The sequence below is a fragment of the Schistocerca nitens genome, chromosome 11 (assembly GCF_023898315.1).
Source record: "Schistocerca nitens isolate TAMUIC-IGC-003100 chromosome 11, iqSchNite1.1, whole genome shotgun sequence".
In the NCBI taxonomy this organism is placed as follows: domain Eukaryota; kingdom Metazoa; phylum Arthropoda; class Insecta; order Orthoptera; family Acrididae; genus Schistocerca; species Schistocerca nitens.
Window position 1 is genome coordinate 31,244,891 of NC_064624.1, and position 17,978 is coordinate 31,262,868.

Here is a 17,978-nt window from a genome sequence, read left to right on the forward strand (position 1 = left end):
TAAATTGGTGATCCCTTGATGCCTCAGAACATGTCCTACCAACCAATCCCTTCTTCTAGTCAAGTTGTGCCACAAACTTCTCTTCTCCCCAATCCTATTCAGTACCTCCACATTAGTTACGTGATCTACCCACCTTATCTACAGCATTCTTCTGTAGTACCACATTTCGAAAGCTTCTATTCTCTTCTTGTCCAAACTATTTATCGTCCATGTTTCACTCCCATACATGGCTACACTCCATACAAATACTTTCAGAAATGACTTCCTGACACTTAAATCTATACTCGATGTTAACAAATTTCTCTCATGTGTAATCAAGGATATTGTGAATTATTGAGATCAACGGAACCAGTGGTGCATGAGCAGCAGCTGTTGGGTAATTTTATACTTAAGTAGATTTTGGACGCTGGCACAATTCAGTCACAACTCTCGTTTACGACTAAGCATTAGGAGATTGGATGCTAATATGTATTAGTTTGTTTACATTGTATAATTTTGTCATTTTTAAAAATGGGAGAGCATTACTTTCCACTTAGATAAGGACAAAACCAATGAGGTAGGATTTAACAATCAGTACCAATTAAGTACATGAAACAATATTTAATAAAACATCTGGTGCAACATACTTCCAGAAACATGTAAACAACTTGCCAAGTCCCTACCATGTAGAACTGTCTACGCATTGTGTTCCAAATGTGGACAATCATGCTATTGAGCAGGTTGTTATATTTGTTGTTACATTTACTAATAGAGGATTAGTACTAACAGAACAAATGTACACACTATTAATGACACAGAGGAAATCTCTTGAAAAAACATAACCGAGTAAAATAATTGCCATAATCATGTTTCTCCAGTGTTGAGTTTACTAGCCTGAGTGAAGGAACTGCCATGAATATATGGGTACCCAATTGCTGACATTGTTCCTAAAATGCAGAGTTAAAGTAATACATGATGATTATGTTAGGGATAATAATCAGAAGGTCATGACATTTCCTTGGCCTTATACTGAATATTGCATGCTACTTATGATTACTGACAAAAGTAAGGATTTATCACAATTCAGATTCCTCTTGTCTCAAGATCGATAGGAAAAAATAGCAGTGTTAATGACAGAAACATATTTGATTCATGTTTGAGGCACATTTAGCAATACAATTTCTTGGCATTTCAAGCTGCAGATATGGATTTTTATATTGTCATTTTATCTGCTACCACTCTAAATTACATATAATTACACATTTTTTCGCAATTCTACCACATTCTACTGTTATTTCACAGTCATTACAATTTATTGTCTACCTGCTACATCCATTATTTTACAGGCCTTGAGAGCACCAACCAGGGATACCTATTTGCTTAAACTAACACCTACTTGTTTCTTTCTCAAGTGGAGTAATGCATGTGTCTTGAGTGTACTCGACTGAGTGAAGCTTCTGTCACAGATTACACATTTATGAGGTTTTTTTCCAGTGTGAATTAATACATGCCTATTGAGAGTGCCTGACATAGCAAAAGATTTCGCACAAATCTCACATTTGTGAGGTTTCTTTCCAGTGTGAATTAATGTGTGTTTCTTGAGATTGCCTGACATAGCAAAAGATTTTCCACAAATAGCACATTTGTTAGGTTTCTGTCCAGTGTGAATGAAAGCATGGGCCTTGAGACTGCCTGACATAGCAAAAGATTTCCCACAGATGTCACATTTGTGCGCTTTCTTTCCAGTGTGAATTAATGTGTGTTTCTTGAGATCACCTGACATAGCAAAAGATTTCCCACAAACCTCACATTTGTGAGGTTTCTCTCCAGTGTGGAAGAATGTGTGTTTCTTTAGATCGCCTAACATTGTAAAACATTTCCCACAAATTTCGCATTTGTGAGGTTTCTTTCCAGTGTGAATTAATGTGTGTTTCTTGAGATCACCTAACATAGTAAAAGATTTCCCACAGATATCACATTTGTGAGGTTTCTCTCCAGTGTGAATCAATATGTGAGTCTTCAGATGACATGACTGGGCAAACGACTTGCCACAAATATCACATTTGTGAGGTCTTTTCCCGGTGTGTATCAGTGCCTGCCTCTTGAGATCACACGACCTAGCAAACAATTTGCCACAAATATCACATTTGTGGGTTCTGTTTGCAGTAAGTAGATCAGCCTGGGCAGTGACATTAACAGCTGTAGATGAAGCTCCATAATCATTTGATTTCTCCATCTCATTTCTCATATGTGTGTAACGCCTGTCATTAGAAGACTTCTTTGAAGCTTTCGAAGTTTCCTTACATGAAGACTGCTCGTTGTGTTCTGTAACAGAAACTTCTGGCTCACTATCCAAGAAGATACTGCTTTGATGATCACTAGAGCCATATTTTTCATGGTTGCCAGCAGGTAAGACAGAATTCTCACTCATTCTCAAATGGTTTTTCAAACTAACATTACTGTGAAATACCTCACCACACCACTTACAAACATACAAAGGTGGTTGCGTACCATCAATGTGCACAAACACATGCATTATGAGTCTGTATTTGGAAGAAAAGCTTTGTCGGCAGAAATTACAGCTATACACATGAAATTCCTTTTTCATTGTACTACAGTCATATCGGGTAGCAACTGAGCACTCCTTATCAATAATCACATCTTCTGTATTGGGACCCAACTCGTGTGTTGACGTCTTCATGTCTATCACCAACTTATCCTGGAATAGCCCATGGTGACAAGTTCCTTCACATAATATGCCACAGCTCCCACCAGTACTCTGAGTCAATCTGAAGAGTAAGGAGAAGAATGTTAAATAATGATATACAAACAACAAAGAAACAATATTTGAGTGTCCATAAATGAAGTACTATAGGCCACAAGTCATAAAAGTGTATAAGAAATTACATATTCAGTAACTGTTAGTAATTTAAAATTACAATATTCACCAGAAGGAAAGAAATGATGAAGTAAACGTGGTTTAAAACAAAAATAACCAGACGAAACTCAATAATGATCAATATGAACCACTGCAGATTTTATGTGTAATTATTAAAATGGTTCAAATGGCTCTAAGCACTATGTCACTTAACATCTGAGGTAATCAGTCCCCTAGACTTAGAACTACTTAAATCCAAGTAACCTAAGGACATCACACACATCCACACTGCCTTCGTAAGAAGAAGTTGATCCGAGGCGTTCTAAGTGGTTGTAACTAAACTGACAGTGTTCGGGGTGCTGCAATATGGGCTCTATACTTTGCAGGATGAAAAAACATTGTAGCATGTTCATTAACTGGTGTCCTCACGGAGTATACTGAAAAGTAATTTTTCACTTTCTACCACCAGGTGAAAATATGTTGCTATAAGCATCCAGAATGAGTTACCAGTGCAGGACAATAGGAAAAACGACCAGAGCAATGATAATGGTGGTTCTGGTGTGTTTATGAGGATATTATCAGGTGTTACATGTTCAAAATGGTCTACCGACTCTGCAACATGCTGTATCCATGAGATGAGATGGTTAACAGTTGCCTACAGCATATCCAGTGTATCTCACATCAAAATAATGGTGCAGACACTGTTATGTTCTTGAAATGCAGGAATCACGTTGCATAACAAGGTCCTTATCAAGTTCTGTCACTGTACACCGAAGGGGTCCATTATGTGTCATTGTCTCCAAGAAACGCTGACAGAATGAAGGGGCTTGTGAAACCACACCACATTCACATAAGCTGAGTGCAGTGGATGTTCCGGCACAAGATTTGGGAGGACAAACCCATATGTGACAGTTCTGTGCATTCACAGCCCCATGCAAAGCAAAATATGCTTTGTCCATCCAAAAGTTACTCATTTCCCCGCATGCCAAAAATGAAGGTCAAAGTCACTTGAAGCCTATCTTGGGGTTTCTTTAGCAGCACATAGAGATACTAGTGTAAAATGTGCCACAAAATCTTTTGAACTGTTGACCAGGTGGTCGGGTGGTGGTGGTAGACAGTCAGAGGCAGAGGTGAGGGGGGGGGGGAGAGGGAGAGAGGGAGAGGGGGGGATATCCTGTGACAACTCTACAGGCATCTGCTGCATGGTCGGCTGTAGCTAAATGCAACTTCACCAACTGATATTGGAATCTGCTGCACCACTCAATTCACGTATTTCTTCAAATTTCTTGAACATATTCTTCAACACATTAATTCACACAGAGCCACTTCACAGCCATTTCTTTCAATGATATTCCTGCAACGTAGTGCTACTGTTCTGATAAAACAACTGTACCACCAGTGCACGGCGTTTCTTCTCAATAGCCACTTCATTTCATATGGAAGGCTGAAAACTTAACGAGGGTGTATACCTGGACAAGACAAAAAAATTCCCCAATTTCCCAGTTAGAAACGCCCTTTCTAGGGTGAAAACTTTTTACTAGGTGGAAGCACATTTTTCCATGTTAAAAGATGGTATCATTTCCCTAGGAGCTGTAAATCTTATGAATCCCTTGAATGGTTATGGATTTGTAAACCTGTATAGATCTTCCTGGCAGTATAGGAATCTCAACCTAGCAAAAATCGAAGCATTTTTGAAAATTCTTTGATGTGTAGAAACATATGCCCTAGATAATTTCGTATCACAAAAGTATGAACACGAATTCCACCAATTACATCATGGTAGCTTCCAAAGCACTCAAATAAAGATTGTGACGTGCTTTTGTCGACCAAGCATAGCTCGTGTCACATGATCTCGCCAGCCAATGACAGCAGATATTCAGAGGGTAGGAAACGTGATGTCAGCCAGTAACAACATGAATGTTACGCTGTGCAAACACACAAATAGGAAAAGTTAATGGTTTAAACTAATATACATCAGTACACCCACAATAAAAGCAAAGTTTTCATATATAATATTGACTTTCGAAAAAATTTTTGCTGTTTTTCCGAGGGTATGGTTACAAGAGCACCAGCGTCAATTGCAGCAGCTTAATATTTCTGACGAGCACAGACACTTCATTCCTTATGTGTTCTGTAGAGCACTGATTTTTTACATAGATCACTCAAGAACTTACTTCACACTTGTTTTTGAAAAGCAACTATACTTTCTGTCACCATTATTGCATAATCTGTAATCAGTGAAAGAATTAAAATAAATATGAAAGACTAAACTCGAAACTTTGTTATCTTTTGTGTATTACCTTTTCAAGATATGTGGAAATGCAAATGTGCAGTCAAAATTTAGATTTATGTCATGGTCTTCTGGGACCATAATTTATCCATATGGCTGGACAGGAGCGTTAAGTTTTGAATGGGAATCTAATGATTTAATAAATTCATCACACGTTCTCAAACATTACATCTTGCATAAAATGAAATTTACTTTGAAATTAACGCTTCTGAAACAAACATCCGCAATATTTCCCCTGTCCAGTTGTAAATGTAAGCAATTACGACGTCACTCATCAAAATGAGTCCAGGAATGACACTTATTGAAAGCAGTTTGTTGTTACAAAGTATTGCAGAATCTTTAACACTGTTGTCAGCAGGTGCTTGTATGTGCACGGGTGGTGGTTGTGGTGAATGGCCCATTTTCCTTGTAACAAGAGAATTATTTTGGTGATATTCCCCCGTTTTTGTTTTATTGCTGCAGTATTATTCTGCAGTGGCGGGCTACAGTAAAATTTTTAATTAGTATATCAGTTCTTAGGAATCAAAATTACAAAAATTTTGCTGAAAAATAAAATAAAAATTGCTGGAAATCGGAAAAATCCCTCGTCCGGATCTGAACAGACTTGAGTCCTTTTTGCATGGATATATTAAACAGAAGATGTACAGCAGTAACCCCAAAACCATTTCTGAGCTGAAAACATATATTCAGATGGTCATCGACGATACTGATGTTCCCATACTTCAGTGGGTCTTCCAGAATTTTGCTATTTGGCTGTGCCACTTCATCGCCAATGATGGCAGCCATATCAAACATGTCATAACCTAAATCCGAGTATCTGTAGAGAAGTTTACATTTTGAATAAAGTGTGTGAACGCTGTAGTTTGCAACTAATTTACGATATTTTTCATATAGTTCAATAACTGTCACCTTGTATGTTTGCTAAGTTACAGACTGGGGACTGGGCACTGGGCTGCATGTCCCTCACTGTTACCTGTATTTTGACGGAGTAATTCAATTACATATGTTGGTGTGGCTTTCTGCCCAAGTTGAAAGTGAGATTATTTCTTTTGTTATAATGCATAGGAAGGTGAAATCACTGTTAATGTTCAACATCCTTCCCCACAGTATCACTCCCTCCTTGACTCTCTCATTCTTTTATGGAAACAATTTGTGGTCAAGAGAAAATTTAAGGGACCACTGATTGAAGCTTTCACCTTTTCCTGATCTTTGTTTACTGGACAGTGTACATCATTAATGTACATAGACTTTAGAACCATTTAGTCTGAATGTCTAATCAAATATATTTACTTTGCGATTGATCAAAATGTTTGCGGGTACTCACTTTATTGGTTACTAGTGTTAACTGCTTATGGTGTTACACATTGTGTCAATGATGAATTGCAAATTGTAGTTTAAAAAGGAAACAATGAAATGGTCTTACACCCAAATTTCCAAGTCAGCAGGTTAATGCATAATATTCTATCCCACTGATTTCTGAACTCAGTCTTCAAAAAATATTTGCATGTCTCGTACCCATTTAGGTACATTTCTTATACACCTGCTGTCAGATAGGACAAGTTACACAGCATAGAGGTCTAGTGAACCCTTTTAGTTATTACTCAGAAGACTGAAGCTTTCATGATCTACAGATGGCATGTTCTGACTATCAACTTTAGAGTCCTCTAAACACAACTAATAGGACCATTCCAGACTTAATTTATCAGACTGGTTTGTAGAGTGGGCAATCACAGCCAAACTTATGAATGATTTTTATTAAATCTGTGACTGGTTTCACACCAGTTATCGGTGCATCCTCAGGCAATCTGTACAAAATATAGTATATTATGAGCTCATATAAACTATTTGATCCCCAATTCTGAGGTGTCAAACTTTTAAATAGCCAGTTTTTTGAATGAAACAACAAAGTACTCACATACGCCATTTATAACATAGTAATATTGAACATTGCCCTGTAGCCACTGCCTACCACTCGCATACAATATACTGTCATCTGGTGAAAGCAGTAGTTAAAACTTTAAAATCTTTTTAAATTTTTTTTAATGATGGGAGCGGCAATGACCTTGCAAATAAAATACGCACTGCCCAAATGTTGCAGTGGCATACAGGTGGTTAGTGCATTCCAGCAATCATAGGAAATAACTCTGTTTCTTGCAGTCTGTCACCCAGATAAACCATATGCTGACCCACCTTTCAACATGATTCTGCTTACAGCTGGTAAGATACAAATTATAGTAACTATAGAGTAATGTACAGTCCTTGCCTGGTTTCATGATATTACACTACATTGCGTTACATTAACACCTGATCCACAGATCATGTATATGACATTTTGTAATGTGGAATTTTTCAGTTTAACATTAGGTTTCTTAACACAATGCAATTTTTTTTTACAATAAGTATTTCATATTTAGAGACTCATCTACTGAGGAGACAACATTATCATTCATAAATTCTTTTGATTTGTTCTTAGATGCTGGTTGGCTATCTGGTAGACAATCAAAGATTTTTGTGGCAGCATAATTCATCTCTTCCTGTGCCCAAGTCAGATTTAGCCCAGTGCACTTTGCTATTATCTTTGAACTGTGATTCGTCATTAATAACAAATTTAGTAAGTGAACATACATATTGTGAAAGTACTGCGAATATCCCAAGTTTCTTAAATAAGTGTCTACAAGGTTATCTTGGGTGCTCTCCAACTACTAATCTGCTTTTGTGCAATGAGTAATTTTTCTCTTAATGATGAGTTTCCCCAAAACTTGATGCTATATGAGAGCAGTGAATGAAAATAGGCGTTGCAGGTTAATTTACTGATATGTTTGTCACCAAAATTTGCAATAACCCTAATAGCTTAAGTTGCTGAACTGAAATGTTTCATCAGCTCATCGATTTGCTCCTTCAAATTTATTTATCATCAATGCACACACCCAGAAATTTCGAATATTCTGCTTAGCAACAGATTTGTGATCAAAATCTATATTTAAGAAATGGTATTATGCTATTTACTGCACAGAACAGTATTTATTGTGTTTTCTAAAAATTTATTGTGAGACCATCTGCAGACAACTTCATAATTTCCAGAAAGTCAATTCAAAATTTCCTCAGCTAATTCTTGTTTCTTGGGTGTGATTACAGTATAATCAGAAAAATAACTAGCTTTGCATCTTCATGAATATAGAGTGTGAAGTCGTTAATACATATTAAGAAAAAATGGGGAACAAAACTGAACACCATGGAACACCATTCTTGATACTTCCCCAGTTACAGTTGCACACTATCTCTACTGTTAATTTCAACCTTCTGGATTCTTCCACTTAAATATGAATTTCTCTGAGTGCTGCTTTCCTGTACTACCTATGCAGCAAAATCAATAACCAATGTCACATTGAAAGAAGTCATACTTCAAAGTCTTTCTTTCTGTCAGATTATTTCAGAATATCTAAATTGAAAACCCCACAAACAATAATGTGATTCTCTCTGACTGCCAATGGCATAATAAAGAATCCAAGTACTTCAGAAATCGCTGGAAATTTCCCAATGGGGACCTATACACAGCTACAATCATTTAGTTTAAGCTCACAGGCACATGTTTCTATATGTCGCTCCACACAATATTTTTTTTTGTTTCTATATTTTTCATACTGTCTTTAATTTTAACGTATGGAGTCCCCTCTATGACCTCTAATTGCCCCCTCCCCTCTACTCACACAGTCCCCTCCCTCTTGCCCCTCCATTCCACTACCTTTCTCCTCTGCTTTTCTTCCCCCTCCACTCCCCTTGCCTCTTCATTCCCCTTCCCTTCCGCTCAATGATACCCTGTCCACCTTTTCTGCACTAATAGGGCAGTCTCACAATCGTGTGTTCCATTTCTGTTGCTAAGCTGTGAAGTTCATATCGATTATAAAGATGGCAATGACACCTGACAACCTCCACCTTAGGATAGTAGCATTAAATTTACTTTCCTCTTCAGGCTCATGTGGAATTTCCTCCTCCTTTGTTCTTTAACTAGGAAATTTCTCCTTTATTGTGGAATTTTAACTGGCATTGTCGATGACAATCAGACAGTCCTCATTGAATAGACTCAATAAAGGTAAACACAGGGGTTGAAATACGCCGCTGCTAAGTTCTTCATGATAATCATTGGTTTTGGGGCATGTAAATAATAGCTTTTGGTAAAGCCATATTTAGATCATCCTGCATGACAGTAAGCGAGTATCCGTTGCCATACAGAACTTTCATTCTATTATTGCTTTTTGAACTCTGTCATATGTTTAGTGCATTATTTTGATCGAGCCACATCTGACCAAAATAAATAATACAGAAACGATTATTTCCTTTCCTGAGGCTGTGAATTTATCTCAGAGAAGTAGTAATATTTACTACACTATCAGATCCTCTATTGGGGTGCATCTTTCGTCATTCCATTTGTTGTATGTGTATCCCAAAGGTTTCAGGATTCTTCCCCTTGATTGGTGACACCCTGTGAAAGCTATCTTACAATTTACAGCAACATCTACATTTTTCCTTGTAGAAGAGTCGCCATGGTCAAGAAATTTCAATATAGTACAAACAGCGCAGCAAACGCATTACTGTGGCCAAGATAGACACGAAGCCCACACCTACGACAGTAGTACAAGTCTATATGCCTACTAGCTCCGCAGATGACGAAGAAATTGAAGAAATGTATGATGAAATTAAAGAAATTATTCAGATAGTGAAGGGAGACGAAAATTTAATAGTCATGGGTGACTGGAATTCGATAGTAGGAAAAGGAAGAGAAGGAAACGTAGTAGGTGAATATGGATTGGGGCTAAGAAATGAAAGTGGAAGCCGCCTGGTAGAATTTTGCACAGAGCACAACTTAATCATAGCTAACAATTGGTTCAAGAATCATAAAAGAAGGTTGTATATATGGAAGAATCCTGGAGATACAAGAAACTATCACAGATAGATTACATAATGGCAAGACAGAGATTTAGGAACCAGGTTTTAAATTGTAAGACATTTCCAGGGGCAGATGTGGACTGACCACAATCTATTGGTTATGAACTGCAGATTAAAACTGAAGAAATTGCAAAAAGGTGGGAATCCAAGGAGATGGGACCTGGATAAACTGACTAAACCAGAGGTTGTACAGAGTTTCAGGGAGAGCATAAGGGAACAATTGAAAAGAATGGGGGAAAGAAATACAGTAGAAGAATGGGTAGCTTTGAGGGATGAAGTAGTGAAGGCAGCAGACGATCAAGTAGATAAAAAGATGAGGGCTAGTAGAAATCCTTGGGTGACAGAAGAAATACTGAATTGAATTGACGAAAGGAGGAAATACAAAAATGCAGTAAATGAAGCAGGCAAAAAGGAATACAAACGTCTCAAAAATGAGATCGACAGGAAGTGCAAAATGGCTAAGTAGGCATGGCTAGACGACAAATGTAAGGATGTAGAGGCTTATCTCACAAGCGGTAAGATAGATGGTGCCTACAGGAAAATTAAAGAGACCTTTGGAGAAAAGAGAACCACTTGTATTAATATTAAGAGCTCAGATGGAAACCCAGTTCTAAGCAAAAAAGGGAAAGCAGAAAGGTGGAAGAAGTAAATTGAAGGGCTATACAAGGGCGATGTACTTGAGGGTAATGTTATAGAAGTGGAAGAGGATGTAGATGAAGATGAAATGGGAGATAAGATACTGCGTGAAGAGTTTGACAGAGCACTGAAAGACCTGAGTCGAAACAAGGCCCCGGGAGTAGACAACATTCCATTAGAACTACTGATGGCCTTGGGAGAACCAGTCCTGACAAAACTCTACCATCTGGTGAGAAAAATGTATGAGACAGGCGAAATACCCTCAGACTTCAAGAAGAATACAATAATTCCAATCCCAAAGAAAGCAGGCGTTGACAGATGTGAAAATTACCGAACTATCAGTTTAATAAGTCACAGCTGCAAAATACTAACGCGAATTCTTTACAGATGAATGGGAAAACTGATAGAAGCCGACCTCTGGGAAGATCAGTTTGGATTCCGTAAAAATATGGGAACATGTGAGGCAATACTGACCCTACGACGTATTTTAGAAGCTAGATTAAGAGAAGGCAAACCTACGTTTCTAGCATTTGTAGACTTAGAGAAAGCTTTTGACAATGTTGACTGGAATACTCTCTTTCAAATTCTGAAGGTGGCAGGTGTAAAATACAGGGAGCGAAAGGCTATTTACAATTTGTACAGAAACCAGATGGCAGTTAAAAGTCAAGGGACATGAAAAGGAAGCAGTGGTTGGGAAGGGAGTGAGACAGGGTTGTATCCTCTCCCTGATGATGTTCAATCTGTATATTGAGCAAACAGTAAAAGAAACAAAAGAAAAATTCGGAGTAGGTATTAAAACTCATGGAGAATATATAAAAACTTTAAGGTTCGCCAATGACATTGTAATTCTGTCACAGACAGCAAAGGACTTGGAAGAGCAGTTGAACGGAATGGACAGTGTCTTTTAAAGGAGGATATAAGATGAACATCAACAAAAGCAAAACGAGGGTAATGGAATGCAGTCGAATTAAGTCGGGTGATGCTGAGGGAATTAGATTAGGAAATCAGACACTTAAAGTATTAATGGAGTTTTGCTATTTGGGGAGCAAACTAACTGATGATGGTCGAAGTAGAGAGGATATAATATGTAGACTGGCAATGGCAAGAAAAACGTTTCTGAAGAAGAGAAATTTGTTAACATCGAATATAGATTTAAGTGTCAGGAAGTCGTTTCTGAAAGTATTTGTATGGAGTGTAGCCATGTATGGAAGTGAAACATGGACGATAAATAGTTTGGACAAGAAGAAAATAGAAGATTTCGAAATGTGGTGCTACAGAAGAATGTTGAAGATTAGATGGCTAGATCACATAACTAATGAGGAGGTACTGAATAGAATTGGGGAGAAGAGGAGTTTGTGGCACATCACCAATTTAGTATTGGAGGGCAGAGTGGAGGGTAAACATCGTAGAGGGAGACCAAGAAATCAATACACTAAGCAGATTGAGAAGGATGTGGGCTGCAGTACGTACTGGGGGATGAAGAAGCTTGCACAGGATAGATTAGCATGGAGAGCTGCATCAAACCAGTCTCAGGACTGAAGACCACAACAACAACAACAACAACAACAACAACGACAACAACAACGACGACGACGACGAACATCTTTCTACACATCTTCGAAATCCTTTTCCTGGACACCGGTTTCCATCGACCGCACTTCTGCAAATATTCTCAGTAAAGTTCAGTGGTCAAACACCAGATACCCATGCTGAAGTCTGCAGAGCTATAAGATTTTCTCTCTTTTCGCTTAGTCTTTAAGGTCATAAAGAAATCCGGTTACCTAGTATAACACTATGTGCTGGCTATGTGTGTTTTGGAACGAAGTCATCTTAACTCAGAAATAAAAATTGCCATACTAATCAATGAAAATCACTGCTCTCTTAGCAAACATATGCTTCTTTCAGGGTGCACAAGTGAATGTTGGATAGAGAGTGTAAAAAAAAAAAATTTGCAAAGCCATGCCAACAGCAGCATGAATTAAGCACAGCATTACCATATGACCATGTCTGTCCGGTACCCATTGCTTATTATGCTATTCCGAAGGCACCTATGGTGGAAATGACACTGTGGCAAAAGTATGAGCTTAGAGACATGGACCAAGCCAAAAAATAGGCCAAAGGGTGCTCATTGACATCCAAAAACTGGAGGGAAGATGAAGGCTTTGAAAACTGGCATAACCCTCTGAACCACAATTGTTGCTCCCTGATGTAGAGAAGCACGAACTATATGCAAGGAAGCAATCTTGTTTTCTTTCGGAAGTTACAGGTGACAAGTTTCTGCAAGCCCAGTGCTTGTCTTAGCCTAGTGACTGAGAATGAAGGATCATTGTGCAAGGGTTTCACAAAGCAAGACGATGTGATAATGGGTGGAACTGGAACCAGTATTGACATGGGTCAGGTCTACAAATTGAGTACAACCTGCTAAAAATATCATCTGCACCCAATCTTACAAACGTGGGCTTGGTTCCTGCTTTCATGGGGTTAGGTTTGCCCCAACTGAACAGTTTTGTCAGGAAGGTCAGTAAGGTCAATATTGAGTTAGATCAGCTGCTTTGGGCAGCTACTTTGGAAGGTATGCCTTTAGTTCCTATTGATACTATTAGCAGGTGGGACTTCACAAGGTGTGGCCTGCATCTCAGTAGGAAAGAAAAGGGTAAATTGGTAGTGATGATAGCAAAATTTTTAAGAGGAGTACTCAAGCTCAGGGAAGTACCTCTTTTTTTAGGCTAAGATCAGTGTCCAATGATTCGACACTGAATGAAATTAAGCTTAATGAGAATGTCAGACAGGTGGGCACTACACATTCTCATGAAAGTACAGTGAAAAATAATGTTAGACCATCGCATCAGAATGTCGGGATTAAAACATTGAATCAGATGAGCTTCTTTTTTGTTTATAAGATTTAGAAACAGAGTGGAATAGATGTAACATGGCTGTGCAAACACGATATCACCAAAGACATGGAGAAGATAAATGTAGGTGGGTGTAAGGTTTCAGCATATGTAAATAGACACTTTATGGAGAGAGGTGGAGCTGCCATATACAAGGTCTGTTCAAAAAATTCCATAACATTCGTAATTTCGTGCCAATGGCGTCTTGGAGCGAAATGCAGTTGGCATCCCTGCACATGCTTGTGTTTAATGTGGGTGTGCCAGAATATTCATTGTTTTATGTCTGTTATTGTTCAGTGGTGTATTGAGTAGAATATGTCACACAGTTTGCGAATTTCAAGATGGCAGAGTCAGAAAATCTATGATCCTGCATTAAATTTTGCATGAAAATCAAGAAAACCTTTACAGAGACACAACTGCTGCACGAACCCTATGCTGGTCAGTGCTTAAGCTATATTCAGTTTTACGAATAGTTAACATAGTTTAAATGTGGCCGGACTCATTTTACAAAGGGCCCTCATTCAGGATACCCTTCACAACATGTACCAGTGATGCTGATGTCAGGAGCGTGAACGAAATTGCGCATCCCAATCGAAGAATGACTGTCAGAGAGATTGCAGAAGACTAACATTTCTGTTGGATCATTTCATGAAATCCTAAAACAGCATCTTGGAATGCATCATGTTGCTGCCAACTTCATCCCACAGTTCGAGTCAAGACCAGGAAGACGTTAACCTCATAATCTGTGAAGAGCTTTTTGAATCTCGCAAATGAGAACGACATGATGTTCAAGAGGATCATAAATTGTGATGTGGTGTAGGTCTCTCTTTATGATGTTGAAACCAAGGTTCAATCTAGGAACAATTCTCGAATACCAAAAATTGTTTCTCAGGTTAGGTGAAATGTGAAGGACAGGCTTACAGTTTTCGTTTACTTCAGGTGATTAGTTCAACATGAATCTGTGCCACGGAGACAAACTTGATTGGGAAATCGACACGTGTCAACAACACTTGCAAGAAAATGTTAGAAAGAAATGGCCTGAAATGAGATGAAATAATGCATGGCTCTTCAATCACTATCACACATCCACACACTCATCCCTGTTGGTGTGAGAATGCTGCACAAGAAATGTAAACAGAGGGAAAACTGGGGAGAGAGGGAGAGAGAGAGTGTGTGTAGGGGGGAGAGTGGGGGGGTGGTGAGTGGGGGGGGGAGAGGGAGAGAGAGTGAGCGTGGGGGGGAGAGTGGGGGGGAGAGTGGGGGCAGAGTGAGCATAGGGGGGAGGGGCAGAGTAGGGGGAGGGGCAGAGTAGGGGGAGGGGCAGAGTAGGGGGAGGGGCAGAGTAGGGGGAGGGGCAGAGTAGGGGGAGGGGCAGAGTAGGGGGAGGGGCAGAGTAGGGGGAGGGGCAGAGTAGGGGGAGGGGCAGAGTAGGGGGAGGGGCAGAGTAGGGGGTGGATGGGCAGAGTAGGGGGAGGGGCAGAGTAGGGGGTGGAGGGGCAGAGTAGGGGGTGGATGGGCAGAGTAGGGGGAGGGGCAGAGTAGGGGGTGGATGGGCAGAGTAGGGGGAGGGGCAGAGTAGGGGGTGGATGGGCAGAGTAGGGGGAGGGGCAGAGTAGGGGGTGGAGGGGCAGAGTAGGGGGTGGGGGGGCAGAGTAAGGGGGGCAGAGTAGGGGGTGGGGGGGCAGAGTAAGGGGGGCAGAGTAGGGGGTGGGGAGGGCAGAGTAGGGGGGGCAGAGTAGGGGGTGGGGGGCAGAGTAGGGGGTGGGGGGCAGAGTAGGGGGTGGGGGCAGAGTAGGGGGTGGGGGGCAGAGTAGGGGGTGGGGGCAGAGTAGGGGGTGGGGGGCAGAGTAGGGGGTGGGGGCAGAGTAGGGGGTGGGGGGCAGAGTAGGGGGTGGGGGGCAGAGTAGGGGGTGGGGGGCAGAGTAGGGGGTGGGGGGCAGAGTAGGGGGTGGGGGGCAGAGTAGGGGGTGGGGGGCAGAGTAGGGGGTGGGGGGCAGAGTAGGGGGTGGGGGGCAGAGAAGGGGGTGGGGGGCAGAGTAGGGGGTGGGGGGCAGAGAAGGGGGGGCAGAGTAGGGGAGGGGGGAGGCAGAGTAGGTGGGGGTCAGAGTAGGTGGGGGGCAGAGTAGGTGGGGGGCAGAGCAGGGGAGGGCAGAGTAGGGGGGAGAGGGTGAGAGTAGGAGGGAAAGGGGGGAGATGGGGGAGAGTAGGAGAGAAAGGGGGGAGATGGGGGAGAGTAGGAGGGAAAGGGGGAGATGGGGGAGAGTAGGAGGGAGAGGGGTAGAGTAGGAGGGAGAGGGGTAGAGTAGGAGGGAGAGGGGTAGAGTAGGAGGGAGAGGGGTAGAGTAGGAGGGAGAGGGGTAGAGTAGGAGGGAGAGGGGTAGAGTAGGAGGGAGAGGGGTAGAGTAGGAGGGAGAGGGGTAGATTAGGAGGGAGAGGGGGAGAGTAGGAGGGAGAGTAGGAGGGAGAGGGGGAGAGTAGGAGGGAGAGGGGGAGAGTAGGAGGGAGAGGGGGAGAGTAGGAGGGAGAGGGGGAGAGTAGGAGGGAGAGGGGGAGAGTAGGAGGGAGAGGGGGAGAGTAGGAGGGAGAGGGGGAGAGTAGGAGGGAGAGGGAGGGAGGACAGGAAAGGGGATAGAACCTGAAGTGCATAGGAGTCAAAGTGGATCTGGGAGGGAAGGCGAGAAGGAAATGGAAGAGTACACCCTCCTGCCTCCTCCCCATGCTTCTGCTAATTGTTTTTGTATCACCTCCCACGTCAAGTCCGCATCTGCTCTGATTTCACAGGACGAAGATTTCACTGTCATGGGCATAAACATCCTACCACAAGTACCTCCACTCCGATGGCCAGTGCTCCAGCAACTTTCATGAAGCACTCTCTTTTCCCCATGCACCTCACATCTCTGAGCCCATGTCATATCACATTGCTACAACTAACATGCATGCAGTTTTGCATATGTTGGAATTATTTAAAATGCCTGTCTGTACAAGAAACGTTTAAGAACTGATCTGCCTGTAATTCTCATTATGTTTTGTTAATATTATATCAGCAGCAGGTTGTACATCTTTTTAAAATATCTATGTACAGCACTCTTATGGCATTTGCATCATGACACTGACTGATGAAGACATCGACTGTAAGTATTTGAAATAAAAAAGAAATATCACTGCTAAGCATTCGATTTTCTATATTCAATTAATTTACTTTTTGCCCATGGGACAGTGTAATGGGAGTGCTGATGATGAAGATACTGAATCAACTTGCTGTTGTTGCTGTAGTATTCCAGAAAATGTAATTAGAATACTGTTGGCAAATATGTGAAGAGCAACTGGCATGCCACCTCTGGCTCAGACCATTTTCAGCCACACTACCTAACTGTCTTAAGGCAACAAACACAGACATATGGAAGAAGAACAAGAAGAAGATGATGATGATCTACATGATTACTGTGTAATTCACAATTAAGGTCCTGGCAGCAGATCATCAAACCATTATATTTAATCTACTTCTCTACCATTCCACACATCTTTCCATATGAGCTCTGATTTCTTGTACTTTACAATGATGGTAATTTCTCCCTACACAGATGGGCACCAAAAAACTATCATACTCTGATGACAATATTCGTGATTGAAATTTTATGAAAAAGTCTTACCATAGCGAAAAATGCCTTTGTTTTAATTATCACCACCCCAGTTCATGTATCCATAGCACCCTCTCCCTTATTTCATGAGAATACATAACGAGCTGCCCTTCTTTGAATTTCTTTGATGTCCCACACCACACTGCAATACTCCACAAGAGGACAGACAAGCATAGTGTATGCCTTTTCTTCAGTAGAACTGTTACGTTTTCTAAGTGGTCTGCCAAGAAATCAGTCTTTGGTTTGCTTTCTCCAGAGCATTATATATATATGAATGTAATGATTTAATTTATTCATAATTGCAATCCCTATGTATCTAGTTGAGTTCACAGCAAACGCAATTTAGCACATTCCTTTTGCTACTGATGCGGTTGACTTCATACTTTTCATTATTTACCGTCAGTTGCCATTTCTCACACTATACAGATATCTTGTCTATCACTTCACAATTCGTTTTGATTATCTGATGACTTTATAATAAGGTAAATGACAGTATCGTCTGCAAACCACCTAAGAGAGCTGCTCAGACTGTCTCCACAGTCGTGTATGTAGATTATGAACAAGAGAGGGCCTATAACACTTCCTTGGGAAACCACAGATATTACTTCAATGACTTTCTGTCAGTTATTACGAACTGTGACCTTTCTGGTACAAAATCACGGATCAGTACACACAACTAGGATGATACTCAGGGGCACGAAATTTAATTGGAAGTCTTTTGT

General features: G+C 40.8%; 1 protein-coding gene across 6 annotated transcripts in view; it reads right to left on the minus strand.

Moving 5' to 3' along the window:
- Positions 1–585: 585 nt before the first annotated feature.
- LOC126212953 (zinc finger protein 708-like) overlaps positions 586–17,978 on the minus strand; it is a 109,742-nt gene continuing 92,349 nt past the window's right edge. For 4 of the 6 annotated variants that reach the window (XM_049940475.1, XM_049940473.1, XM_049940474.1 and 1 more), the window contains one exon: positions 586–2,768. In XM_049940475.1, coding sequence (XP_049796432.1) covers positions 1,352–2,768 — 1,417 coding nt within the window. In that variant the 3' untranslated portion in view covers positions 586–1,351. The remainder of the gene's footprint in view (positions 2,769–17,978) is intronic. The other 2 variants (XM_049940478.1, XM_049940476.1) reach the window with 2 other exon arrangements.